The sequence below is a fragment of the Geotrypetes seraphini genome, chromosome 14 (genome assembly GCF_902459505.1).
Source record: "Geotrypetes seraphini chromosome 14, aGeoSer1.1, whole genome shotgun sequence".
Taxonomy (NCBI): Eukaryota; Metazoa; Chordata; class Amphibia; order Gymnophiona; family Dermophiidae; genus Geotrypetes; species Geotrypetes seraphini.
This window is the reverse complement of record NC_047097.1, coordinates 74827988-74853842: the sequence shown is the minus strand read 5'-3', so window position 1 is coordinate 74853842 and position 25855 is coordinate 74827988. Positions and strand designations below refer to the sequence as shown.

Sequence of the window (25855 nt, the reverse complement as noted above, 5' to 3'; positions counted from 1 at the left end):
GTGCAAGCTTGTTGCAAACCCCTCCTAATCTGCTCCCAAAGAGGAAGGAAGATCAGGAAGCAGAGACCTAACCAAGTCACCCTGCACTAGTCATTCTACTTGAGGTGCCCCAAGGCCAGTGATTGTGAAAAGTCAAGCAGCTTACCATTTGAAATAACATCACCCAAAATTTGTATACCTGCAATCATCCAATGCTTCCAGATGACCTTATATCCGCCAATTTGAATCTTGGAGTTTAACCATATAGTTTGATTTGTTGATTTATAGATTGGAATAGGCATTAAATTACTAACATATCTGAGAGTTTTCCATGTATCCATAAATATTGTTTTCTTTATATAATCTAGGCATTTTAATACTAAGGACATGACATAATCATAAAGGGAACATGAGTCGCCACTCCAACCATAACCAATCTGAGGTATTATCAATGAGCTCTAGGAGGACCCAATACATACCCTGTCATAAAATATAGGCTTGATGATACCTATAGAAATTGGGAAAATTTACCCCACCCTCCGCAATTGATTTTTGTAAAGATACTAAAGCCATTCTAGGAGTTTTGCCCAACCAAACAAATTTTGTAAGACTACTGTTTAGCTTTTTGTAAAAGGACTCCTTAAAAAAAACTGGTAACAATCCCATCTGATAACAAACCACAGGCAATATCATCATTTTAATAGTTTGAACTCTCCCCCACCAAGATAGATGTAATGGATTCCATTGCTCATACATTTCTGTTACCTTCTGCAATAAAGATTTTTCATTCTTTTTCATTGTATCTTCCAGCGTGTTTTTTATCCAAATTCCCAAATATTTTAATCCATCTTCCTTCCATACAAAAGAAAATTAATCAAATAATCCTTTTGTGCAATACACATTTAGTGAAAGAATTTCAGATTTATTCCAATTTATCTTATACCCTGAAAATTTTCCAAATTTCTCAATCAATTCTAGTAAGCAAGGAATGGTTGTTTCTGGATTTCTCAAATGAAGCAAAATATCATCTGCATATGCAGAGACTTTGTATTCCCAGTCTGAATAAGGAATACCCTGTATCTCCTTTACTTGCTGAATAGCTAATAATAGGGGTTCCAAAACAATATAAAAAGCAAAGGAGATAGGGGACAACCTTGTCTAACCCCCCTCCACAAATTAAAGCGTTCTGAAAAATTATTATTAATATATAGTTTTGCAACAGGGGAGCTATACAATGTTTGAATCATTTGTATAAATCTTGAACCAAATAGAGTTTTATAAGTCTCTACAACAGTTGGTTTTGCCACTGGCTGCTTCTAATTTAGTAGTGGCGGGAGATTTCAATGCTGTTATGGATCCTTTAATGGATAAAAACCTAGTAAAGTTATAAAGTCATTAGGGTTAGATAATGTTGTACAATCTTCTAATTTAAAAGATATATGGTGTATTCTTCATTTTAATGATTGAGAAGTTTCTTTTTGTTCTCATGTTCATAAATCTTTTTCAAGAATAGATTATGTTTTTATTTCAGATAATTTAATACATCAGGTTACACAAGCCTCCATTGATCCAATTATTTTGTCTGATCATGGGGGGGGGGTTGAATTTAATGTTATTGATAAAGATAATAGTAGGTCATTATGGAGATTTGATAATGCATTGCTTGCAGATCCAAAATTTTGTGAAGATTTTCAATTAAAAATTAATGAATATTTTCAAATTAATAATACAGAGGAAATCTCTATAGAAACTTTATGGGATGCTTTTAAGGCAACCATAAGAGGGCAAATTATTTCATATTCAGCTTATGTTAAGAAGCAAATAAAAGTGCAATTTTCTAATTTAGAAAAAGATTAAGATTTTAGAGGCAAAATTGATTGATAAATGGGAACATTCCACATTAAAAGCTATTTTAAAAATTAAATGTAAGTACAATGAGATTTCTTCTAAATTAGTAAGAAATTATATTTTTCTGTAACAAGCTCTGTATTATGGTAGCTCTAATAAGGCGGGAAGATTATTGGCTAATTATCTTAAAGTAAAGAAAAGGAAATCAAAAATAAGTGTAATTAAAGATGAAAAAGGAGTTACATTTAAATTTTCCCAATTTTTATAGGTATCACCAATCCTATATCATGCGCCAAGGTATGTATTGGGTCCTCCCAGAGCTTTTGGAACAATTGCCAGACTGGTTATGGGTTGAGAGGTCACTTATATTTCCACTTAGACTTGATCTTCTGCTCAGTATAAAGATGCCTAGAATACGTAAAGACAATAGAGTATTAATGGATACATGGAAAACATTAAGATGTGTGGACAAATTAACTCCTGAGTCTATTGGAAAATCTACTCATCAATCTATTTGGGTAAACTCCAAGATACAAATAGGCGGGTTTAAGATTGTCTGGAAAGATTGGATTAAAGCAGGTATAAGATCCTTAAATGAAGTTATTCAAAATGGTAAACTGCTTGATTTTTCACAATTGCAACATAAATATGGTCTAAATAAAAAACAAAGTTATAAATGGTTGCAGTTGAAGCAGGCTATTCAGGTAGGGTTCCCTGAATGGAAATCTTTACATGATCATTATAGCTTAGAATTCCTATGTTTTCAGGCAGATTTTCTGGGACACCAGGCCGCCAAGTGGTATAAAATTTTATCTAATTATTTGAATAAAAAACCTAAAAATAGATTAAGGGATATTTGGAGCATTGAGATTAAGCATCAGATTAATGCATATCAATGGCCACGTATTTGGTCTTGGAGAATTAAAGGTACGATGTCGGCATCTATTAGACAAACATGGTTCTTTTTGTTGCATAGAGCATTCTGGACCCCTACTAGATTACAAAAATTAGATTGCTCTAAGTCTAATAGGTGCTGGCATTGTAAAATTGAAGTTAGAACTCTGGATCATCTTTTATTTTATTGTCCATATATTCAGGCATTTTGGTTATCAATATGGGATCAAGTTAACCTCTTTATGGAAAATCATGTGGCATTGTCATATGATACAGTTTTATTTGGAATGTGTATGAGAAATAAAAGCCAAATATCTGCAGTAAATAATAAGCTTTTGATGATCCTTACAGGAGTAGGGATACAACAAATAACATTGAATTGGAAAAATTGTTCTAGACTAAATTACAGCTTCTGGTGGAACTCAATGTGTCATCTGTACAAAATGGAACGTTTACTTGCAATACAAAATGGTCATTTTAATAGATTTAAAGATGTGTGGAGGCCAATAATAAATTATCATAATGATTAATGTTAATTTATTATTCTTTTTCCTTATATGATAATTGACAGAATGGGGGGATGGGGGATGGGTGGGTTATGATAATTTAATGTATATGTGCATAATTTAATTGATTAATATACATAGGAATTATATTATTCATGTATAGATATGAGATGGGGTGGGATATAAATCTTTTAGGTATATATTGTTACGGAATTATCAAGTGATAATGTAATATGTTGTGTTCATATTTTAATGTACACTTGATGTATATGTTAAAATGAATAAAGATTTGGGAAAAAAGAAAAGAAAAAGGAGTTACACATTCTCAAATTGGTCCTATTTTAAAACAATTTTTAAACTTCTATAAAACCCTTTATTCTTCTGAGTCTTATTTAGGTATGGAAAAAGATGGCTTTGAATTTTTAAAATTAATTGAGGGTCCGAAAGTTCCTGATCATATAAAAAGAAGTTTAGAAGAGCCTATATCACTAAAAGAATTACAAACAGCATTGAAGTCTCTTAGAGTTGGGACCACTCCAGGTGGTGATGGTTATACTGTAGAGTTCTATAAATCTTTTCAAATTATTTTATTACCTCATTTATTAAATTTATATCTAACACAACTAAATAAAGGTTGTATTACAGGTACTATGGCAGAATCATTAACTATTGTTTTGCCGAAGCCAAATAAAGATCTTACTTTGGTCTATTTCTTTAATTAATGTAGATGGGAAATTATTGGCTAAACTTTTGGCCTTACGTTTGGTAAAGGCTCTTCCTTATATAATTGGTATATATCAAACGGGTTTTGTTGCTCAGAGGCACTCTTCTAATAATACTAGATTAGCTTTTCACATGTTATATCTAACAAAGGACTTAAATGACCTGGCCTTCTCTGTGTCCTTGGATGCAGAGAAGGCTTTTGATCGGGTAGAATGGGCCTTTATGTATCAGGCTATGGAATGGTTTGGTATGGGGTCAGGATTTATACAAATGATTCAAACGTGTATAGTTCTCCTGTTGCTAGATTATATCTATAATAATAAAACCCTAGAGCGCGCATGCGCTCTTGAAAATTCGTGATTCCTGGCGCCGTGAGGTGTGCTTCTGTGGCAGTATTCTATTTGACACCTCACGGCGCTTGCAGGGGCTGGAGGCGCACGACTGTGCTCTCTCCCTGCCCGCGTCCTTGGCAGGGAACACACCTCCTGCCCTCACTCGTCACTGCCGCTGCTACTGATCCTCCTCTTCGGAGCAACCTGCGATCGTGGCCGGCTTTAAAGAACCTCGCAGGCCGCTCTCCAACCTCAGTAGCACGCTCCCTCTGACGCACGGGATCGCGTCAGGGGAAACGTGCTACCGAGTTGGAGAGCGGCCTGCTAGGTTCGCTAAGCCGGCCACCACGATCGCAGGCTGCTTTGAAAAGGAGCAGGCCAGAAGACGCCGGGATGGAGAGAGGGTAAGAAGGGGATCAATATCGGGAGCCAGGGGGAAAGGGAAAGGGGGCTGCTTTGGGGGGGGGGAGGGGTGTGCTGGGGGGAGACAGAAGGTGCCATGGATAGGGAGAGGGAAAGGGGGCTGCTTTGGGGGGGAGGTGTGCTGGGGACAGACAGCTTTGATCTGGGGGGGAAGGCAGAAGGTGCCATGGAGAGACAGGGAGAGGGAAAGGGGGCTGCTTTGTGGGGAAGGTGTGCTGGGGAGACAGCTTTGCTCTGGGGGAAGACAGAAGGGGCCCTGGAGAGACAGGGAGAGGGAAAGGGGACTGCTTTGGGGGGGAGGGGTGTGCTTGGGGCAAACAGCTTTGCTCTGGGGGGGAAGACAGAAGAGGCCATGGGGAGACAAAGAGACGGAAAGGGGGCTGCTTTGGGGGGAGGTGTTCTGGGGACAGACAGCTTTGCTCTGGGAGGAAGACAGAAGAGGGCCATGGAGAGATAATAAGGGATAGGGAAAGGGGGCTGCTTTGGGGGGGAGGTGTGTGCTGGGGGCAGACAGCTTTGCTCGGGGGGGGGGGGGGAAGACAGAAGGATACAGACAGCGGCCAAGGAGAGAGATAAAGAAACACAGAAAGACAGACACATCTATTCTAGCACCCGTTAATGTAACGGGCTTAAAGACTAGTATAGATAATAATTTTTCAGATTCTTTCAAGTTGCAAAGGGGAGTTAGACAAGGTTGTCCCTTGTCTCCTTTGTTGTTTGATATAGTACTTGAACCCTTGTTATTAGCTATTCAACAGGTAAAGGAGATACAGGGTATTCCATGTTCTGGAAAGGAATATAAGGTATCAGCTTATGCAGATGATATACTGCTTCATTTGAGGAATCCTGAAACAACCATTCCATGCTTGCTTAATTTGATTGAAGAATTTGGGAAAATTTCAGGATATAAAATAAATTGGACTAAATCAGTTCTTCCTTTGTGCATTGTACAAAAGGTTTATTTAATTCTTTTCCTTTTATTTGGAAGGAAGAAGGAATAAAGTATTTAGGAATTTGGATAAAAAATACAATTGAAGAGACAATGAAAATAAATGAAAAGACTTTATTACAAAAAGTAACAGAGTTATGTGAACAATGGAATCCGTTGCATCTGTCTTGGTCCAGACTGTTAAAATGATGATATTGCCTGTTGTTTGTTATCAAATGGGTATGATTCCAGTTTTTTTTCCAGGGGTCTTTTTATAAAAAGTTGAATAGTATGTTGATTAAGTTTATTTGGCTGGGTAAAAGTGCCAGAATTGCCTTAGTGACCTTACAAAAGCCAATTACGGAGGGTGGGGTAAATTTTCCAAATTTTTACAGGTACCATCAATCCTATATTATGCGACAGGGCATGTATTGGGTCCTCCCAGAACTCATGGAAAAGCTACCGGATTGGTTATGGTTGGAATGGCATCTTATGTTTTCCATTAGACTTCAGTAATCCTTTAAACTCTTGTGAAACACACTAAAATCTTTGAGACTTGGCTAAACCACAAGTCCATATAAACCCAAGGTTAGAAGTTTCAGAAAGGAATATTTCCGAAAAGCTCATAAAATTTGAGTATTTAAAAGCGTAACTGGAAGTATCGCCATGGGGCTTTTTTTAGCGCAAGTATTTATTATAAGTCTGAATTTAAGAACATTAGTTAGTGTCTTATTTTGATATATTATGTTTTATTCGTAGTGCTATTGCTGGCGCTTTCCCTGATGAAGCTCTTCTAAATGTAATATGAGCGAAATGGAGATCTTCCGTCATCAAGCACATTTGGTGAAGCTAAGTACTTCATAATTATATTTTATAGTGGTAGAGTATCGCTTAACAAATGAAGATCATTTTATAAAATAAGACCTTTAAAGTATTTAAAACATTGAAAATATTAAAAATATTCTAAAAAAATTGATAGGAAAAATTGAAATCAATTAATAAGGAGAATATACGGGACCGATGATAGCTCACTTTGTGGTTATTAGCTTAAAAGATATATCAGGCTTATAGCTGTGAGCGCTTGAGATCCCTAGTACCTCTCCATAGCACCCAACTTGGGTTTATATAGACTTGTGATTTAGCCAAGTTCCATTAGACTTCGTCATCTTCTCAGTATTAAAATGCCTAGAATACGGAAAAACAATAGAATATTAAAGGACACATGGACAACTTTACGATCTATTAATAATTTAACACCTCTTCCAATTCAAAAATCTACATATCAAAATATATGGCTAAACTCCAGGATTCAAATAGGCGGTTTTAAGATTATCTGGAAGGATTGGATTAAAGCAGGTATACGAACCTTAAATGATGTTATATCTAATGGTAAACTGCTGGATTTTTCACAATTGCAACTTAAATTTGGCCTTGATAAAAAACAAAGTTATAAGTGGTTGCAACTGAAGCAGGCTATTCAGGCAAGGTTCCCTGAATGGAAATCTCTTAATAATCAATTTAGTTTAGATTTCTTATGCTTTCAGGCAGACTTCCTGGGACACCAGGCCGCACAGTAGTATAAATTATTATCTGGCTATTTAAATAAGAAACCAAAAACTGGACTTAGAGATATTTGGAGCATTGAGATTAAGCATCAAATTAGTGCGTCTCAATGGCCACATATTTGGTCCTGGAGGATGAAGTGTACAATGTCTGCATCTATGAGGCAAACATGGTTTTTCCTATTGCATAGAGCACTCTGGACCCCTGTTCATTTACAAAAATTGGATTGCTCTAAGCCTAATAGATGTTGGCATTGTCATCCTGAAGCTGGAACTTTAGATCATGTATTGTTTTATTGTCCATTCATTAAGGCTTTTTGGGAGTCTATTTGGGATCAAATGAATTGTTTGTTAGAGAATCATGTAGCATTGTCATATGACACAATTTTATTTGGCATGTCTATGAGAGCTAAATGTCAAATATCTGCTAATAATAACAAGCTTTTATTGATATTAACAGGAGTTGCCATCCAACAAATAACACATAATTGGAAGGACTGTAGAAGACTGAATTATTGTTTTTGGTGGTCTTCAGTTTGTCGTGTATAAAATGGAAAGAACGTTGGATGTTCAAAAAGGTTATTATAATAAATTTAAGGATGTGTGGGGACCATTATTAAATTATAGTAATGAATAAGTTACACTTTTCCCAATCTTAATACACATGTGGATTTGGGGGGGGGGGGATTTCTTGTTTTTCCATTAAGAATATATAGATGATTGTCGTATTTTCATGTGGTATATATTAGTTGTATATGAATTTGGGAGGGGAGTGGGGGTTAAATCTTCTTGGTGTATGATATTGAAAATTTTTCAAGTGATGTTGTATTATATTTTGTTGATATTTACTGTACACTTGATGTAAGTTTAAAAATGAATAAAGAAATTTAAAAAAAAACAAAAACAAACAAAGTTTGTTGGGAAAACAAATCTTTCCTTACAAATTTTGACGATATCTCATTATATTTACCCTTTGCTTTTAATAAAGCCTGCAAGGTGTTTTGCTCCCACTTATCAGCTAATTTAATTTCCAAATGTTTAATTTCTTTTTCCAAATCAGAAAATTGTTTTTTAAGTTGTTTTCTAATATCCTAGTATCTAATATTCTAGTATCCTGTGAGCCGAGAGGAAATAGGTGGACAATTTAGAGAAAACCTTTAATATATCATACAGGGCTATGGTATGACTCTAGCTTTACATGAAATATGATGTAGAGTGTAGCCGCTGAGGTCACTATAAAGGTTACTCTATAAATCTTATGAATTAGACCACTCGTGGAAGTATGGATATGTGAACAATCTTTGAGGAATTAAATAAGATTGAATTTAATAGTGGATAGTGAGTGTGGCAATTATCTATTATAGTTATATTATAGCTTCACTCAGAAGAAAATTTTTTTCTATATTACTCCATAGGCCAATATAGACTGTGATTTTCAATACAGGGCATCGGCCACATAGTCCACAACCAAGACCAGGAAATCCAGGTCCCGGAGCACAATAGTGTCAGGATTATGGCGGCGGAGCTTGGAATGGCATGCCCTGGTCACAAAAGAAAAGGCCATCTTTGCCTTTATGTCAGTGGCCGTCGAGTCAAACAGGTGCTTAAGGATGAAATACACACACCGGTCCTGGACATCCTTCAGGACCACACCCCCATCACTGGGGAGAGAAGTGCATTTAGTGACCTATGCCACCAAGAAATCCACCTTTGGGGAAGCAAAATGCTTGTTAAAAGCGTCCGCAATGGAATAAAGCTGAGATATGGTGTGAGCACATTTCAAGAGACCCTCAGGCACCTCCCAAATTTCTGTAAGGATCCGAACTATGTCAGGTTGATCAGGAAAAGAGGAGGATTGTGGCTTCTGGTCACACATGAGAGAACATTCTGCAGTGACAGGCTGATCAGCTTGTAGCTGCAATTCCTGGAGAGATTCAGAGATCAAATCCATCAAATGCGTGGGCTCTAACACTGCACAACAAAGTTTTTGCTTCCTGAACACTGCTGGGTGTTTCTTATAGAATTTTGGGTGCTGATCATGAATATTACATCAAAAATTACCCATCACGTACCATTTCAGAGAAATCTTCAATTTTGTCGTGATTTTTTCTTATATTTGGATGCAAACAATTTTTTCTCCCATAAGTGTCTTATCAACAACGGTTTGTGCCGCCTGGGTATGTCCATGCATAAAATCTAGCCAGGTTGGAAGCTGTTTTATGGAAGATGACATCCTGGGCATGTCTGGGCAGGTCTGAACGAGCTTGCGCTGTCTCACCATGCTATAATGGTGGCTTCCATACACCGATCCTGCTCATTTGGTTAATATAGATAGTCCGTGTGTGTATATAGTATCAGTATAGTAAAGTATAGTAGTATAGTAGCTGTAGCAATATAACAGTAAGTAAGCTTGATGCTATAGACGTTTTGGTGTCGGGCAATATGTCTCGTCGGTGTCGTAACAGCCGCGACACATTCTGCTATATCTGTGGGGAATATACACTTACGCCTCAGAGACGTTCGATGACTGCCCTTGTAAAGAAAGCCTATCATCTGTATTTTGGCTGCAAAATAGGTGATCAAGACAAGCAATGGGCGCCTCACATTTGCTGTGCGACATGTGCTGTTAGTCTGAGAGCCTGGCTCAGAGGTACTCGAAAGACGATGCCATTTGCTGTTCCGATGATATGGCGAGAACAGAAAGACCATGTGACGGACTGTTATTTCTGTTTGACTAATGTGTCTGGTTTCTCTGCCAAAAACAAGAAGTCAATTGAATATCCTAATCTGCCTTCAGCAATGAGACCCATGCCACATGATGACAGTCTTCCAGTTCCGAAACCACCAGAGGATTGGACCTTAGACGAACCAGATGAAGAAACTGCAGTGCAGGGTTCTAACAGTGACATTGACCCGGATTTTGAACCATCCTCATCAGGCGATCCACATCTGATAACACAGTCCGAATTGAACGATTTGGTCAGAGATTTGGGTCTGTCAAAAGCAAAAGCTGAGCTGCTAGGTTCGAGACTGCAGGAATGGTGTTTGCTATCACCAGGTACGAAAATTTCTGTGTTTCGAGACCGGCATCATGATATAACCAAATTTTTTGCACAAGTCGACAGTCTCTGTTTCTGTTGTGACATTGAAGGATTGTTCTCGGTCTTTGGTTGTGATCACAACCCGGAAGAGTGGCGTCTTTTCATTGATTCGTCAATGTTAAGCCTGAAAGCTGTTCTGTTGCACAATGGCAACGTTTATCCTTCAGTACCTGTTGGCTATGCAGCACATATGAAAGAAACATATGAGAATATGGAAATGTTACTAAAGTATGTCCAGTATACCAGGTATAACTGGAATATCTGTGGAGACCTCAAAGTCATTGCTCTGTTACTAGGATGCAGCTTGGCTATACAAAGTACTGCTGTTTCATCTGCGAATGGGACAGCCGAGACAGAGAGTCGCACTATTCTAGAAAGAACTGGCCACTCCGTAAAAAGTTAGTTCCAGGACAGAAAAATGTAGCACATGAATCGCTTGTTGACCCGACAAAGATATTTTTGCCTCCTCTTCACATTAAACTGGGACTCATGAAGAATTTTGTGAAAGCAATGAACAAGGAAGGGGAAGGTTTTCGTTATTTAAGACAGATGTTCCCAAGAATAACTGATGCCAAGATCAAAGAGGGTATTTTTGTTGGCCCCCAGATCAGACATGTTATGAGTGACAAGCGATTTGAAGATCTGTTAGTTGGGCCAGAAAAAATTGGCTGGAAAGCCTTGAAAGACGTTGTTGACAATTTTCTGGGCAATTACAGAGCCCCAAACTACATTCAGCTGGTAGACAAACTTCTCAAAGCATACAAGAGAATGAAGTGCAATATGTCACTCAAGATTCATTTCCTCCATTCACACTTGGACTTCTTCCCCGCAAATCTCGGTGCTGTGAGTGACGAGCACGGTGAAAGGTTTCATCAAGACATAGCTACGATGGAGAAACGATACCAGGGCAATTGGAATCCGTCAATGCTTGCCGACTATTGTTGGATGCTACAACGTGATGCACCAGACACTGAATATAAAAGAAACTCGGGAGCAAAACACTTTTAATTCTGTTTCATTTAGTCGCTTGTGCGAAACGTAAACTTGACTATATATTTTATTGTCAGTAAACATAAAAATGTCTATTTCTCATAGTTCTTACGTGATGCAGTAAAACCAAAACCATATTTGAGCATACCAAGTTGGTACCTGTCATAATCACCAAAAACTTTTCAGGAATCAAGACTTAACCAAAAAATTGTTGTGCAGTGAAATCTGCGCACAGTTGGATCCTCCACCAGATCCAGTGCCCCACTTGGATCCTGATGCTGGAAATCCTCCAGGGCTGCTAAATCTCCAGAAGCCATGGTGCCCCCCTGCGTAAGCAGAGGCATTGTGAGGGTATTGCGAGCAACTACGGGCACGACTGGCATACTGACTGGGACCCAGAAGGGAGACGAGAGACAAGATCCTGGTCCAGAGGAGGAGGGGTCCTGGCAGCTGGTAAGGATGCCTGCAGAAGGGTGACAGGCAGAGATTTCTTAGTCAAATAAGCCTGATATATCATATTAATAAAGTCAAGGAAAAACCCATCCTCCGGAGTGGAAGCTGTCTCCTGCAGTTTTTGGAATGTTTAGAGGAGCTGTGAGATTTTTCTCCTGAAGTGCGCTTGCATTTCACCGGAGCACAGTCTGCGCATTCTCCAGGGTCCCGATACCTTTTTTGTGTGTACTTGGGCAGAACTAGTGGGAAGAGCTCCTTCAGAGGTTGAAGGCACAGAGTCCAGGCAAATTTTTTTCCCCTTGTGAGCTGAAGCACATATGGAACATGGCTGTGCACCCAACCGTCATCCACCATATCCTGTCCTGGGGAGTCCATCTCAGTTTTCTTGCAAAAATAAAGCATGCAAGTGCTAAAAAATAACTTTTATTCTAAATTGGAAAACCTAAGATGGCTGCCATGGGTGTCAATTTTGCACAAAAATAGCCTGGGAAAAACACCAGAAACCCTCAAAAACAGCAATTTTAGGGGTGGGTGGGGGTTAGGACATGCAGGGAAACCTCTCCAAACACCTTTTTTCAGACCCTTCCCCCACATTGATGATTCACTGTGACATGTGCTGACTAGAAAAATACTGCTGAGAGAGCTGAAACAGCCATGTTGAGGAACACAGTCTGGCCCTGATCCCAGGTGCGCCTCCTTAGAGCCATGCAGCCTGCGCTCGATCCACTAGCAGACAAATCTGGGGTGAGCAAGCTCCCAAGGGAACAGTCCCTGAGTCCCTATCTGAAGTGCAGGCTGTCCAGAGGGTGTACTGACAGACAGCCAACCCCCTGGAAGCAGACTTTTCCAAAGGTCTGTGATCTCCCGCAGTCAGAGCTGTCCCCGCAGGGAACCTCTGCAGCATGAGGGTGAAAACTGTGAACGAAAAGACTGAACTTTAAAGAAAATAAACACAAGCAGAAAAGACAAGCACCTACAGCCTGGCTTGTAGGAAAGAAAACTGGTTCTAGAGAGGAAAGTGCTGAGGTGAGAGGAGTGGAGCTTAAGTCTCTGGAATATGAGGCTTCCTACAAGCCTTGGCAGGTAGAGGGAAATAACCCACTAGTCCAGGAATAAAGTGGGATTCTACAAGAATCAGCAATTAAAATTTAGCATGTGGGGAAGATATGCAAGGCATGACTCATGAATTCTTTCCAACCCATGTGTGTATGTTCAGCTAGCTGTAATCAAATCATTTACCTATAAGCAATTATTAAAATTTAAAAATGAAGAAAAAAATTACACAGTTTAATAGATATGTCTTCTTTATATTTTCCTTTTACTACACAACTAGAATAAATGGATACAGCCTCTGTGCAGATAATTGAAGGTTCTTACCAAAGGTGGTAACTTCTGTTTCAGCATAGTTAGATGATTTTATAGGCAATGTGAAAATCTGTTAAAACAAAACTACACTATAATTGTTCAAGTTTATACATAGTTAAACATCTCAGTATTCTCATAGCCTGCATCTTAAGTCCTAAAATGGGGTTAGAAAAAAGCCTATATATCGTATTTTTCAGACCATAAGACGCACCCACCTGTAGAGGAGGAAAAAACAAAAAAAACCCCATTTGGTTCAGAATTTTTTTTCTTCTTGGTTTTTCCTCCTCTATACATATCTGGTGGTCTGATGCTGGGAAGCCCACAGCCCAAACTCCCCCCCCGGTACCTTTTTTAAGTGGCGGTGGTCTAGCACGGTCTTTTGCTGGACAGCTGCCTTTCTCTGCAGAACAAAGCACAACGCAGGAACGTGACCTTTGTGCTTCCTGCCTGGTCCCGCGCCACTCTGTGATTGGCTGCAGTCAGTAACTTAAAAAAGGTACTGGGGGTGGGGGTGGGTGGGCGCGGTGTATTTGGTCCATAAGATGCACCCCCTTTTTGGGGGTGGAAAAAGTGCGTCTTATGGTCTGAAAAATATGGTAGTTCAGTATGTGTGACCAGCATATTTCTGATTTTCTAGTTCAGCTGTTATAGCATATAAATCCCCTTCATTTTAAGGACTGCAAGTAATTCAAGCAGCATTAATTGAGAGTAGTGTAAGGAGTTTTACGAGTAACAGAGTACATTGGCAGGCAAACTGAATATTTGTAATTCTGACAGCATAGAGAGAAAGCACAAAAAGCAAAGCTATCTCATAGGCTAATGCCATTTGTAGAGAATATTTTTTGGAGGGAATGGCTCAGGAATATAAACCAATCTAATCATGGAGCAACCCAATGTATTTCTTAATAAGCTTTTCTCTCAGAGGACTTTCAGATAGGTTTCAATAGAACTATGATCCATTCATCACAATTTTGGATCACCAATTCATCACCAGTCCTCTTTTTTTTTTTTTAATCAAATTTTTATCAATGCACTATTCAGTTTCATTAAACATTTAAATTCTCAAATAAAGTCACACTTATCAAACATATTTGAATGGAGTCGCTTTGTGGGAAAATATTATTATGTAGAAACTTGCTTCCCTGACGCAGCCAATAGTAGTACTCATGTCATCGCTTGGAAGCGGACGCTTTTCTCCTGGATTGGACGAACAAGTTTCTTTATGCCTTTCCACCTTTTCCTCTTGTTCTCAAGACACTTGTCAAGCTCAAACAGGAGTCAGCCACCATGATTCTGAAAGCTCCTTAGTGGCCCAGGCAACCATGGTTCTCCCTTCTACTTCAACTCAGTATCAGGGAGTCAATTCCTCTTCAAATTTTCCCTCCTCTTCTTACGCTGAATCAAGGGTCTCTTTTGCATCCCAATCTTCAGTCATTGCACCTGACAGCTTGATACTTCTCGGCTTGAGTTCAGCTGATCTTCATCTTTCTCAGTCTGTTTGACTAATCTTAGAAGCATCCAGAAAACCAGCCACTCAGTAGTGTTATCAACAAAAGTGGACAAGGTTTTCTGCTTTGTGTCTTCTTCTTCATGAGGACCTGAAATCCATCTCTGTTTCTCAGATTTTGGATTGTCTCCTCCATTTATCGGACTCTGGCCTCAATTCTACATCTATTAGAGTCCATCTTAGTGTGATCACTGCCTTTCATCAGCCAGTGGATGGTAAACCTCTTACTATTCATCCTCTCATTTCCAGATTTATGAAATGACTTTTCAATGTGAAACCACCTCTCAAACCATCTCCAGTAGTATGGAATCTCCATGTGGTTATTGCCAAACTGATGAAGCCTCCATTTGAACCAATGTCTACGGCTCATCTCAAATTTCTTACTTGGAAAGTTGTCTTTCTCATCTCCCTCACTTCTGCAAGAAAAGTGAGTGAACTTCAACCATTGGCAGCGGATCCACCATTTACAGTGTTCCACCATGACAAGGTTGTACTTACCAAAAGTTGTCACTGAATGTCATCTCAATCAGTTGATTGCACTTCCAGTATTTTTATCCACATTCTCATCCTGGAGAAATGGCTATTCATGCTCTGGACTGCAAACAAGCATTAGCTTACTATTTGCAAAGGACTAAATCACACAGATCATCTCAACTCAGGGATCTCTCAGAGAAAGAGATAATGGTTGCTGCGGATGGGCAGACTAGATGAGCCATTTGGCCTTTATCTGCCATCATGTTTCTATCTCCTCAACTTTTAACTCTCTTTTTATCCTAGCAAGTTGGGGCATCCTGTTTCGAAGAGAACGATTTCCAACTGGTTGGCTTCTTGCATATCGTTCTGTTACGCTCAGGCTGGGCTGTACCTGCAGAGTCGGGTCACAGACCATAAAGTTCGGGCTATGGCAGCTTCTGTAGCTTTTCTTCACTCTACTCCTATTGATGAAATCTGCAAAGCTGCTACCTGGTCCTCAATTCATACTTTCACCTTACATTACTGTCTGGAACCTTTTTCCAGATGGGATGGGCGCTTTAGCCAAACAGTATTCCAAAATTTATTTTCCTAAAAAGCCAACACTCCCACCATCCCATTCAGGTTAGCTAGGAGGTCACCCACATGTGAGAATATGCTGCCTGCTTGTCCTGGGATAAAGCACAGTTACCGTAAAGCACAGTTACTTACCGTAACAGGTGTTATCCAGGGACAGCAGGCAGATATTCTTGACTGATGGGTGATGGCACCGACAGAGCCCCGGTATGGACAATTTTAGAGTGATTGCACTCTAAGAACTTAGAAAGTTCTAGTTAGGCCGCACCGCACATGCGCGAGTGCCTTCCCGCCCGACGGAGGCGCGCAGTCCCCAGTTAGGATAAGCCAGCTAAGAAGCCAACCCGGGGAGGTGGGTGGGACGCAAGAATATCTGCCTGCTGTCCCTGGATAACACCTGTTACGGTAAGTAACTGTGCTTTATCCCAGGACAAGCAGGCAGCATATTCTTGACTGATGGGTGACCTCCAAGCTAACAAAAAGAGGGATGGAGGGAAGGTTGGCCATTAGGAAAACAAATTTTGTAAAACAGATTGGCCGAAGTGTCCATCCCGTCTGGAGAAGGCATCCAGACAATAATGAGATGTGAAAGTATGAACTGAGGACCAAGTAGCAGCTTTGCAGATTTCCTCAATAGGAGTTGATCTGAGGAAAGCTACAGACGCTGCCATATCTTGAACTTTATGGGCCGTGACGGAACCTTCCAGTGGCAGTCTAGTCTGAGCATAACAGAATGAGATGCACGCAGCAAGCCAATTGGATAACGTTTCAAGTTTATTAGGTTTCTTGATTAATCGCTTAATCAAACTTCTAAGCGATGTACATATTAAAATTTACATTTGTTAGGTGACAATACAATACATAAAAATACTTAAAAAAGGACAAAATTACATTCAATTTAACATATTCTTAACATTAGGTGAGGAGGGATGAAATAAACTTCATTAAAGTAAAGAGAAGACATTAAGGGAAAATACAAGAGGGTAACAAATAAAAAATATAACAAAATGAAGTAGGGTAGTAAGATAATAAAATTAGTTTGCAAAGGCATCCTTGAAGAGAAATGTTTTTAAGTTACTTTTAAATTTTCCAAATTCCTTCTCCTCCCTTAAAGAAATAGGGAGGGCATTCCAAGTCTGCGGTGCAGTACATGAAAAAATAAATTGTCGTCTAGTATTTATAATTTTCAACGAAGGAATAGACAATAAGTTTTGTTCATTAGATCTTAAAATTCTCTTTGCAGAATATGGAATTAATAACTTAAATAAGAAAGCGGGGGTCATATTATAGAGGGTTTTGAAGGTAATTATACAAAGTTTATACATTATTCTGTGAATAACTGGAAGCCAATGTGCATTTTTGAGAAGTGGTGTTACATGATCAAACTTTCTAGATTTGGTTATTAGCTTAATTGATGCATTTTATATAATTTGAAGACGTTTTATTTCATGTAAAGCAATTCCTTTAAAAAGAGAATTGTAATAGTCGATTTTAGACGTCACCAAAGAGTGAATCAGGATGTTAAGTGATTTGGGACATAGAAATTTAGAAATAGATCGAATTTTACGTAACCTGTAAAAGGTAGTTTTCATGATGTTACTTATATGGTCGTGAAAATTAAGTTTGTTGTCGAAAATTACCCCTAAAATTTTAATATTTTTAACTGATTGTAGGGGGACATTTTGAATAGAAATAGGAGTAACAAGAGGGAAACTATCCTTCCAAGGAAAAAGCATAACATTAGTTTTTTTTATGTTAAGTGCCAATCTGTTTGTATCCAGCCAATGATAAATTTGGTCAAGTTTTTCATTAATCGCTGAGATTTCAATTGTATTATTGTTATTTAGAGGATGCAGTAACTGGATATCATCAGCATAGGCAAAAACATGAAAGCCTACAGATTGGCATAAGGTCATTAGTGATGCAAGAAAAATATTGAAAAGTAAGGGTGAAAGAATAGATCCTTGGGGGACCCCATGTGCAGTCTGTGTAGGTTTGGAGGAAGATTCCTTGAAAAGAACGGTAGAGGTGCGATCACTGAAATAAGATGTAAACCAAGCAAGATCTTCATCTGTAACCCCAATAGATTGGAGTCTGCTAAGAAGAAGTTGATGATCAATCGTATCAAATGCTGCTGAGAGATCAATAGAGATTAACAGCACCGATTGATGATGATCTAAGAAATATTGAATAGAAGTGGTCATGCCGATCAATGAGTGTTCCGTGCTATGGTGCTGTCTGAAACCAGTTTGATTAGGATGTAACACGTTAGTTTTTTCTACAAACTCTGAAATTTGATTGAAGACAATTTTGTCTGTTAATTTTGCTAAAAATGGGATGTTAGATATAGGTCTATAATTGGATAGATCCTCGTGACCAATATTTTTATCTTTAATAATTGGACGGATGTATGATTTTTTCCAATCCAAGGGCACAGTATGTTGGCTTAAACTTTCGGTAACTAATATATGAATCAAAGGTCCAAAGATGTCAAAATATTGTTTAAGAATTAGTGGTGGTATTTGATCAGCTTTAGAGCCTTTGATATTCAGAGTTTTAAGAGTAGCTTCAATCTCTTTTAAACTAGGTATTTTAAATTTTGAACATTTAGAAGATAGTGAGTCTGGATTAACCTGTTCAAGATCCTTTGTAATTTGTATGTTATTTTTAAATGTTTTCCTAATGTTGTTAATTTTTTCAATAAAATAATTGGTGAGTTCTTGAGCAGTGGGAACTGTACTACTTGATTCACATTGTTGTTTATTATTCGGTGTTATATTGTTTAGGATAGTATAAAGAAGAGATGGATTTTTAGCTTTTAGTATTTTATTGGAATAGTATTTCATTTTAGTTTGATTTATTTTTGCTTTATAGAATTTTGAATGTTCATTGTATGTTAGTAAATTGTTTTGAGTTTTGTCTTTCCTCCATGTTCGCTCGAGAGATCTTAATTGTTTTTTGAGAAGTAAGAGTTCCGCAGTAAACCAAGGATTACGGATTTTACGAACAGAAATGGTTTTATTTTGTACTGGAGCAAGTTTATTTATGGTAGATTATATGGCTATATTCCAAAGGTTGGTTAAGTCATCAATTGAATTAGTGACTGATTCAGAAAAATCTAATTTAAGTGTTGCTTGTATTGACTCTGATGAAAGTTCCTTAAAGTTCCTAAAAGCGATTGTTTGTTGTTTGGTATTGTATTTGATATACGGACTAGTATAGGCTAATGAAATTAGATGATGATCTGACCATGGGACTGGGAGGCAACAATTTAAAGAAAAGTTGTTTCTTGCAGATGCTGTTATTAAAGCTGTGTCAATGGTATGACCAGCTTGATGTGTTGGTTGTGTTATTAATGAACATAAGTCTAATTGTTTTATATGAGAAAGAATTGTTTTAGTGTAGCTATTATTGTGATCATCAAAATGGATATTAAAATCTCCCAAGATTAATGGATTTAAAGTGGAACTACCAAATTCAAAAAGTAAGGATTGAAGGTGAGTAATATTATCGGAATTTATTGGAGGAGGTAAGTAAATTAGTAGTACATCCGTTTTTGGTTTTGTTTGTATGGAAAATTGTAAATATTCAATAGATGCGTTGCCTGTAGACTTATCTACTTGTATTAATAGGGATTCTTTAAATATTGCAGCCAAATCTCCACCTTTTTTGTTGTGATGATGATTATAGGAAAAAGAGAAACCCTTGGGACAGGCAAAAGTAAGGTAGGCTTCTTCACCATCCGAAAGCCAAGTTTCAGTTAGAAATAATATGTCTCAGGATTGTTGAGTAATAAGGTCTCTAATAAGGTGATATTTTGTTTTAATAGAACGAGTATTGATTAAACCTATATTTAAAAGTCTGGTTTTATGATATTGGAGTAGGTTGGAATGAGCAGGGGAAGTTATTTTATTATGTAATGTAATGTAATTTATTTCTTATATACCGCTATATCCTTTAGGTTCTAAGCGGTTTGAAGAAAATATACATTAAGATTATAAATGAGAAGTAAGAAGGTACTTAAAAAATTCCCTTACTGTCCCGAAGGCTCACAATCTAACTAAAGTACCTGGAAATTAATAAAGAAGAGAAAAAAATTATTAGAGAGTAGTTTTACATTTGGCTGAACGAAAACAGGTGAATTAATTTGGTTCGTCTCAGTCTTAATAGGTCTACGTCCCCAAAAAACCGGGATAGATGAAGGTGTATTATCCATATCCGCAAAATTAAAAGCAGAAGTGTAAGTAACGATTGAATTTGATTTCAATAAAATATAGATACAAATAAAAAAGAAAATTGATGAACAAGAGAAAATATTATTTATTTTTTTAAGATTTTTTTGGATTTTAAGCCTATTCGTTGAAATAATTACCAGATCAGCGGATGTTGGGGGGCGGAGACAGAAGAAACTACTGCAATTGAGGTCTGGCACGGCCAAGACAGCTCCCAAATAGGAAGCTTCGCCACAGACACCGAAGACCGAAAAAGCCCCGACGCACCCTCCATCTGCGTTAAACGAGCGGAGTCTGAGGATATGCTGTTCAGAGGAGACGATTAAAATCCATTGAAAAGGCCCACTCTGCAACCATGGCAGGGCTCTGTTGAGATACATGCGTCATGTCAAAAGTGTCCCCAGACTCAAAATGCAGGCGTATTGCACCAGACTACAGAACGGTTGCAGGATGAAATTTTCTTCGGAAGGCATGGACCTAGGCCGGTTCCCAGACCAAGAGCATACGAAGGAGGCAAAGTCCGAAGTTCCCGCCCCCTCCCCTGGCATGCTACGGCACACAGTACACAATCACTGATCCGGCATAATCAATGCCCACATTCAATAGATTAGGAGCTGGGGAGTCCATCCCAATTGATTCTGAGTTAAATCGAGGGGTTTTTGAGGCAAAAATCAAAATTAGAAAAAAAGATCAATTTTAAAATCCAAGATGGCCACCATTACGAATTTGCACCAAAAACAAACAAAAAATGAAAATAAAAAATAGCGATTTGGGGTCTGAGGAGGTGGGGGACCTAAACCCTACTCACACAAACTGAAAAATGAAGTTTAAATCCATCCACAAGCCACCCCCGAAGTTTCCATAGGAAATAATGGAGGTACTCATAATCTCTGTAGTGCCTTTGTCTGTCAATATTTTTAAAGCAGCTGTGTGGAGAAAAAGGACTTTCTGCCTCAGAAATAGCTCCAAATGCATCAGACTCAAAGATCTTCGGACTGCCAGCCGGCCAGAAACCGACTTCAACCTCAAACCCCAAGGATCCTCTGCCAAGCAGTCGGGGGCGGGAAAGGCAACCTGCGCCTTGAAACTTGGGCAGGTTTGTATCCAGACACGCACAGCCTGCGCTAGAAACCTGTGATAGAGTCACCGGCCAGCAGACTTCCACAGGAAAGGACGCCAGGCACTTGAAGAGGGTGGCACACAGCAGGCTGGCTCCACAGATCCACCAAAGTTTCTCTGTGAAGCTGCAGTTTTGCACCGCAAGACTGTGTCCTTTTCTCTGACAGGTGACCACCGGGGAGGGGGTCTCAAGGCACTGAACCCACCAAAAAATGAATTTTAAGTGAAAAAATAAGAAACAGAAGCAGAGCAACAGCAAAATACTTCTACTCAGACTGCTTCCAGAAACTGAAACTAAGGTTGTTTGCTGACTCACAGGCTAAGGGGTGGAGCATGTGTTCAGAAAAGATGTAGATTTCTGCAACACCTGGACTGTGGGTTGGGATTTAACACCTAGTGAATGGAATCTGGAAGGGATGTAACAGAAGTAACAATAAAAATACTAAAGGAATAAATACAGCAATATACTGTATATCCACACAATAACCCACACAATGATCCACAAAAGGGGAACACATAGACAAACATGATTTAATGGGTCAGAGTCGGCATGGGTTTAGCCAAGGGAAGTCTTTCCTCACCAATCTGTTTCATTTATTTGAAGATGTGAATAAACATTTGGATAAAGGAGAACCAGTTGATGTAGCATATCTAGATTTTCAGAGAGCTTGTAACAAAATTCCTCATGAGAGACTCCTGATAAAATTAAAAAGTCATGGAATAGAAGGCAATGCTATGTTGTGGATTAGGATTTGGTTATTAGACAGAAAACAGAGGATAGGGTTAAATGACCGTTTTTCTCAATGGAGGAGGGTGGAGTGCTGCAGGGATCTATACTGGGACCAGTGATATTTAACATATTTATAAACATTATGGAAATTGGAACAAGTGAGATGATTAAATTTGCAGATGACATAAAATTATACAAAGTTGTTAAAACACATGCGTACTGTGAAAAATTGCAGGAAGATCCTAGAAAATTGGAAGACTGGGTATTCAAATGACAGATAAAATTTAATGTGGACAAATGTAGTGATACACATTGGAAAAAATAATTCAAATCATAGCTACCAGATGCTAGGGTCCACTTTAGTGGTCAGCAGCCAAGAAAAAGATCTAGGTATCATTGTAGACAATATGCTGAAATCTTCTGTTCAATATGCAGCGGCAGCTAAAAAAGCAAACATGATGCTAAAAATTATTAGGAAAAGGATGGCAAATAAGACCAAGAATATTATAATTAGGGCAGTATTTTAATCACAATTTAAAAAATTAATTGTGATTAATAATTAATTGTATGCAGCCCTTCTGCCTTCCTTCCTCTTCAAGCATAGTCCAGGATCTCTCCTTCCCTGATCCGACTGCCTATCCTGACTCTCTCCTGGCACCCTTTACCTTTGCAAATCAATCTTTGGCACAGCAGCCAGCGCAGCCCTATTGAAAGACTGCCTGCAGGCTTTCCTTCTGACCTGGTTCACTCCCTTCTCAAAACAAGAAGTTTGTCAGAAGGGGGTGGGCCCAGTTAGAGGGAAGGCCAGAGCAGTCCACTGTTCTGCAGGGCCAAATATTAATTTACAAAGGTAAGGTATGCTAGTTTAGCAGTGGCGGTGGTAGTCAGGAGAAGGGGCAGGATCAGTGATCAGGTCCAGAAAGGAGAGATGCCAGACTGCAGGGAAGGGAATTAAGAGAGTTGGGTAGAGGGAGGGAAGGAATTGGATGGGGGAGATTGAGTTGAAGCTGGAGTAAGGAGGGAGAGAAGGGGAGAGAGAAATGGGCTGGGTAGAGAAGGAGAAAAAGTTGAACCTGTGTTCAATGGCTGGTAGGATAGCTGAAGCCCCATTAACCAGCTGCCGGCTGAGTCTCCAGCCACCGACACTTGTACTAACTAAGCATGCTCAGTTCATCCATGAACTGAGCATGTTCAGGAAGTGCTGGCATCCGTGGCTGGGGACACCCTGTACTTCCTCGGTTTTGAGGCAGAACAAGGAGGAAAGAGGCAGCTTTGAGCACGGATTTCTTTTGACTGGCAGGGCTTTGGCATCTCCACTAGCAAAGGTATAATATCGAATGTGGGGAGAAGGGAAAGGAAATGTGTAGCCCCTTCTGTGCCCCCCCCCCAAAAAAAAATGGACTGCTGACTATGCCTTGCCTTTATCATTAAAATTTTTTAATCAAAATGCAACCTTGAGTATTGCATTCAATCCTGGTTGCCATATCTCATAAAAAAGAAGATATAGCGGTATTAGAAAAGGTTCAAAGAAGACAAACTAAAATAATAAAGGGTTGGAACTCCTATTATATGAGGAAAGGCTATTCAGGTTAGTGCCCTTCAGCTTGGAAAAGAGGTGGCTGAGGGGAGATATGATAAGAACCTAAGAATTGTCATACTGGGATAGACCAAAGGTCCATCAAGCCCAGTATTCTGTTTCCAACAGTGGTCAACCCAGGTCCCAAGTACCTAGCTAAATCACAAGTAGTAAGCACATTTTATGCTGCTTATCCTAGGTATAAGCAGTGGATTTCCCCAAGCCACCTTAATAATGGCCTATGGACTTCTCTTTTAGGAAATTATCTAAACCTTTTTTAAACCCCACTAAGCTAACTGAGTTCACCACATTCTCCAGCAACGAATTCCAGAATTTAATTACATGTTGTGTGAAGAAGTATTTTCTCCGGTTTGTTTTAAATCTATTACTTAGTAGCTTCATTGCATGCCCCCTAGTCCTAGTATTTTTGGAAAGAGTGAACAAGTGATTCACATCTACCCTTTCCACTCCACTCATTATTTTATAGACTTCTATCATATCATATCACCCCTGAGCCATCTCTTCTCCAAGCTGAAGAGCCCTAGCCGCTTTAGCCTTTCCTGTTAGGGAAGTCATCCCATCCCTTTTATCATTTTCGGCACCCTTCTCTGTACCTTTTCTAATTCCTCTATATCTTTTTTGAGATATGGCGACCAGAACTGCACACGGTATTTGAGGTGTGGCTGTACCATAGAGCGATACAAGGGCATTATAACATTTATCTTTGTTTTCCATTCCTTTCCTGATAATTCCTAACATTCTATTTGCTTTCTTAGCAGTTGCTGCACATTGAGCTGAGGTTTCCTCAACAACACCTAGGTCCTTTTTCTGGTCAGTGACTCCTAACATAGAACCCAGCATCACGTAGCTATAGCTCAGGTTCCTCTTTCCCATATGTATCACTTTGCACTTGCTCACATTAGTAGTGAGTAGTGTAGAATGTGTAACAATAATTCAATTTTTTACTCTCTCAAAAATTACAAGGACTAGGGAGCACTCAATGAAGTTACAGTACATGGAAATATCTTTAAAACAAATAGGAGGAAATGTTATTTTTCATTCAACCAATAGTTAAGCTCTGGAACTCATTGCCAGAGGATGTAATAATAGCAGTTAGCGATGTGGTGATGTGGGAGTAAAAAGGTTTGGACAAGTTCCTGGAGGAAAAGTCCATAGTCTGCTATTGAGACAGACATGGGGGAAGCCACTGCTTGCCCTGGATTGGTAGTATATAATTTGGGTTTCTGCCAAGTACTTTTGACCTGGATTGGCCATTGTGGAAACAGGATACTGGGTCAGATTAACCACTGATTCTTCATTCAACTTATCCCTACTGTTCCTTCACACTGCCATATTTGGCTGCATTAAATTTGTAATTCTTATTTTAGCATACTGGCCCCATCTCTTTGGAATAATTTCTCCTTCTCCCTCAAAGCTGATTCTTCATTCTCAAAATTTAAGAGTTCTTAAAACTCATCTTCCTCTCCCTTGGTTCCTTTCTCAATTTAAGAAAGATTGTAATTAGGGACTCTGCCCTCTTATAGTTTTGGCTGTTGTCTCTGGTTCATCCTGTTTAATATTTAAACTGCTTAGATATTTCCTTTATGATTTATGGTATATAAAAAATAAAATAAAACAAACATCTGCTAAAGGTAAAAAACTCCACTTTCTCCAAGGACAAATGAGATAAAAAGATCCACACTGATAGGAATCCCCACCTACTAGGCTGTTCAAAAACTAAAAAGGGGAAAATTGGAAGGCCTGCAATGTGGAAGGCATAATAATTATTATTTTTCAAGGTTGTTGGTTTTTTTTGAATAGCCTGCTGGCAAAAAAACTAGCTTCCCTTCTACAGGAAGATCATCTAGAACAGTGGTCTCAAACACACGGCCCGCCAGGTACTATTTTGAGGCCCTCGGCATGTTTATCATAATCTCAAAAGTAAAATAAAAAACAGTGTCTTGATCATATGTCTCTTTAGCTATAAATGACAATATTATTATTAAGACTTAGCCAAAAGGAAAGATTTATAAACTATAAAGAGTTTTACCTCATGCAAATCGTCATTTCTTTAATAAGACATGAACTATTTTTTCTGAGGCCCTCCAAATACCTACAAATCCAAAATGTGGCCCTGCAAAGGGTTTGAGTTTGAGACCACTGATCTAGAATGATAGAGGAACTGCACAGAAATGGTCAAAACCATCAGCTTGCAATCTTGGGATCATCTTCAACTCCTTTCTCTCTTTCTCTGAACAAATCCACCTGGAATACTGTGTGCAATTCTGGAGGCCGCATTACCGTAAGGATGTGCTGAGACTGGAGTCAGTCCAGAGAATGGCCACCCGGATGGTCTCGGGACTCAAGGATCTCCCATACGAGGAACGGCTGGATAAGTTGCAGTTATACTCACTCGAGCAACGCAGAGAGAGGGGTGACATGATCGAGACATTCAAGTATCTCACGGGCCGCATCGAGGTAATCATCAGTGCAGACATGAAAACTGCCAATCAAGTGGAGAAGGCTTCATCTAAGGCTAG

General features: G+C 38.9%; 1 protein-coding gene across 1 annotated transcript in view; it reads right to left on the bottom strand.

Annotated features, from left to right (window-relative positions):
- Window positions 1–25855, bottom strand: part of LOC117348061 (ring-infected erythrocyte surface antigen-like) — a 62016-nt gene that overhangs the window by 10090 nt on the left and 26071 nt on the right. Inside the window, exon 4 of the mRNA XM_033919712.1 lies at window positions 13117–13174. Coding sequence (XP_033775603.1) covers window positions 13117–13174 — 58 coding nt within the window. The remainder of the gene's footprint in view (window positions 1–13116; window positions 13175–25855) is intronic.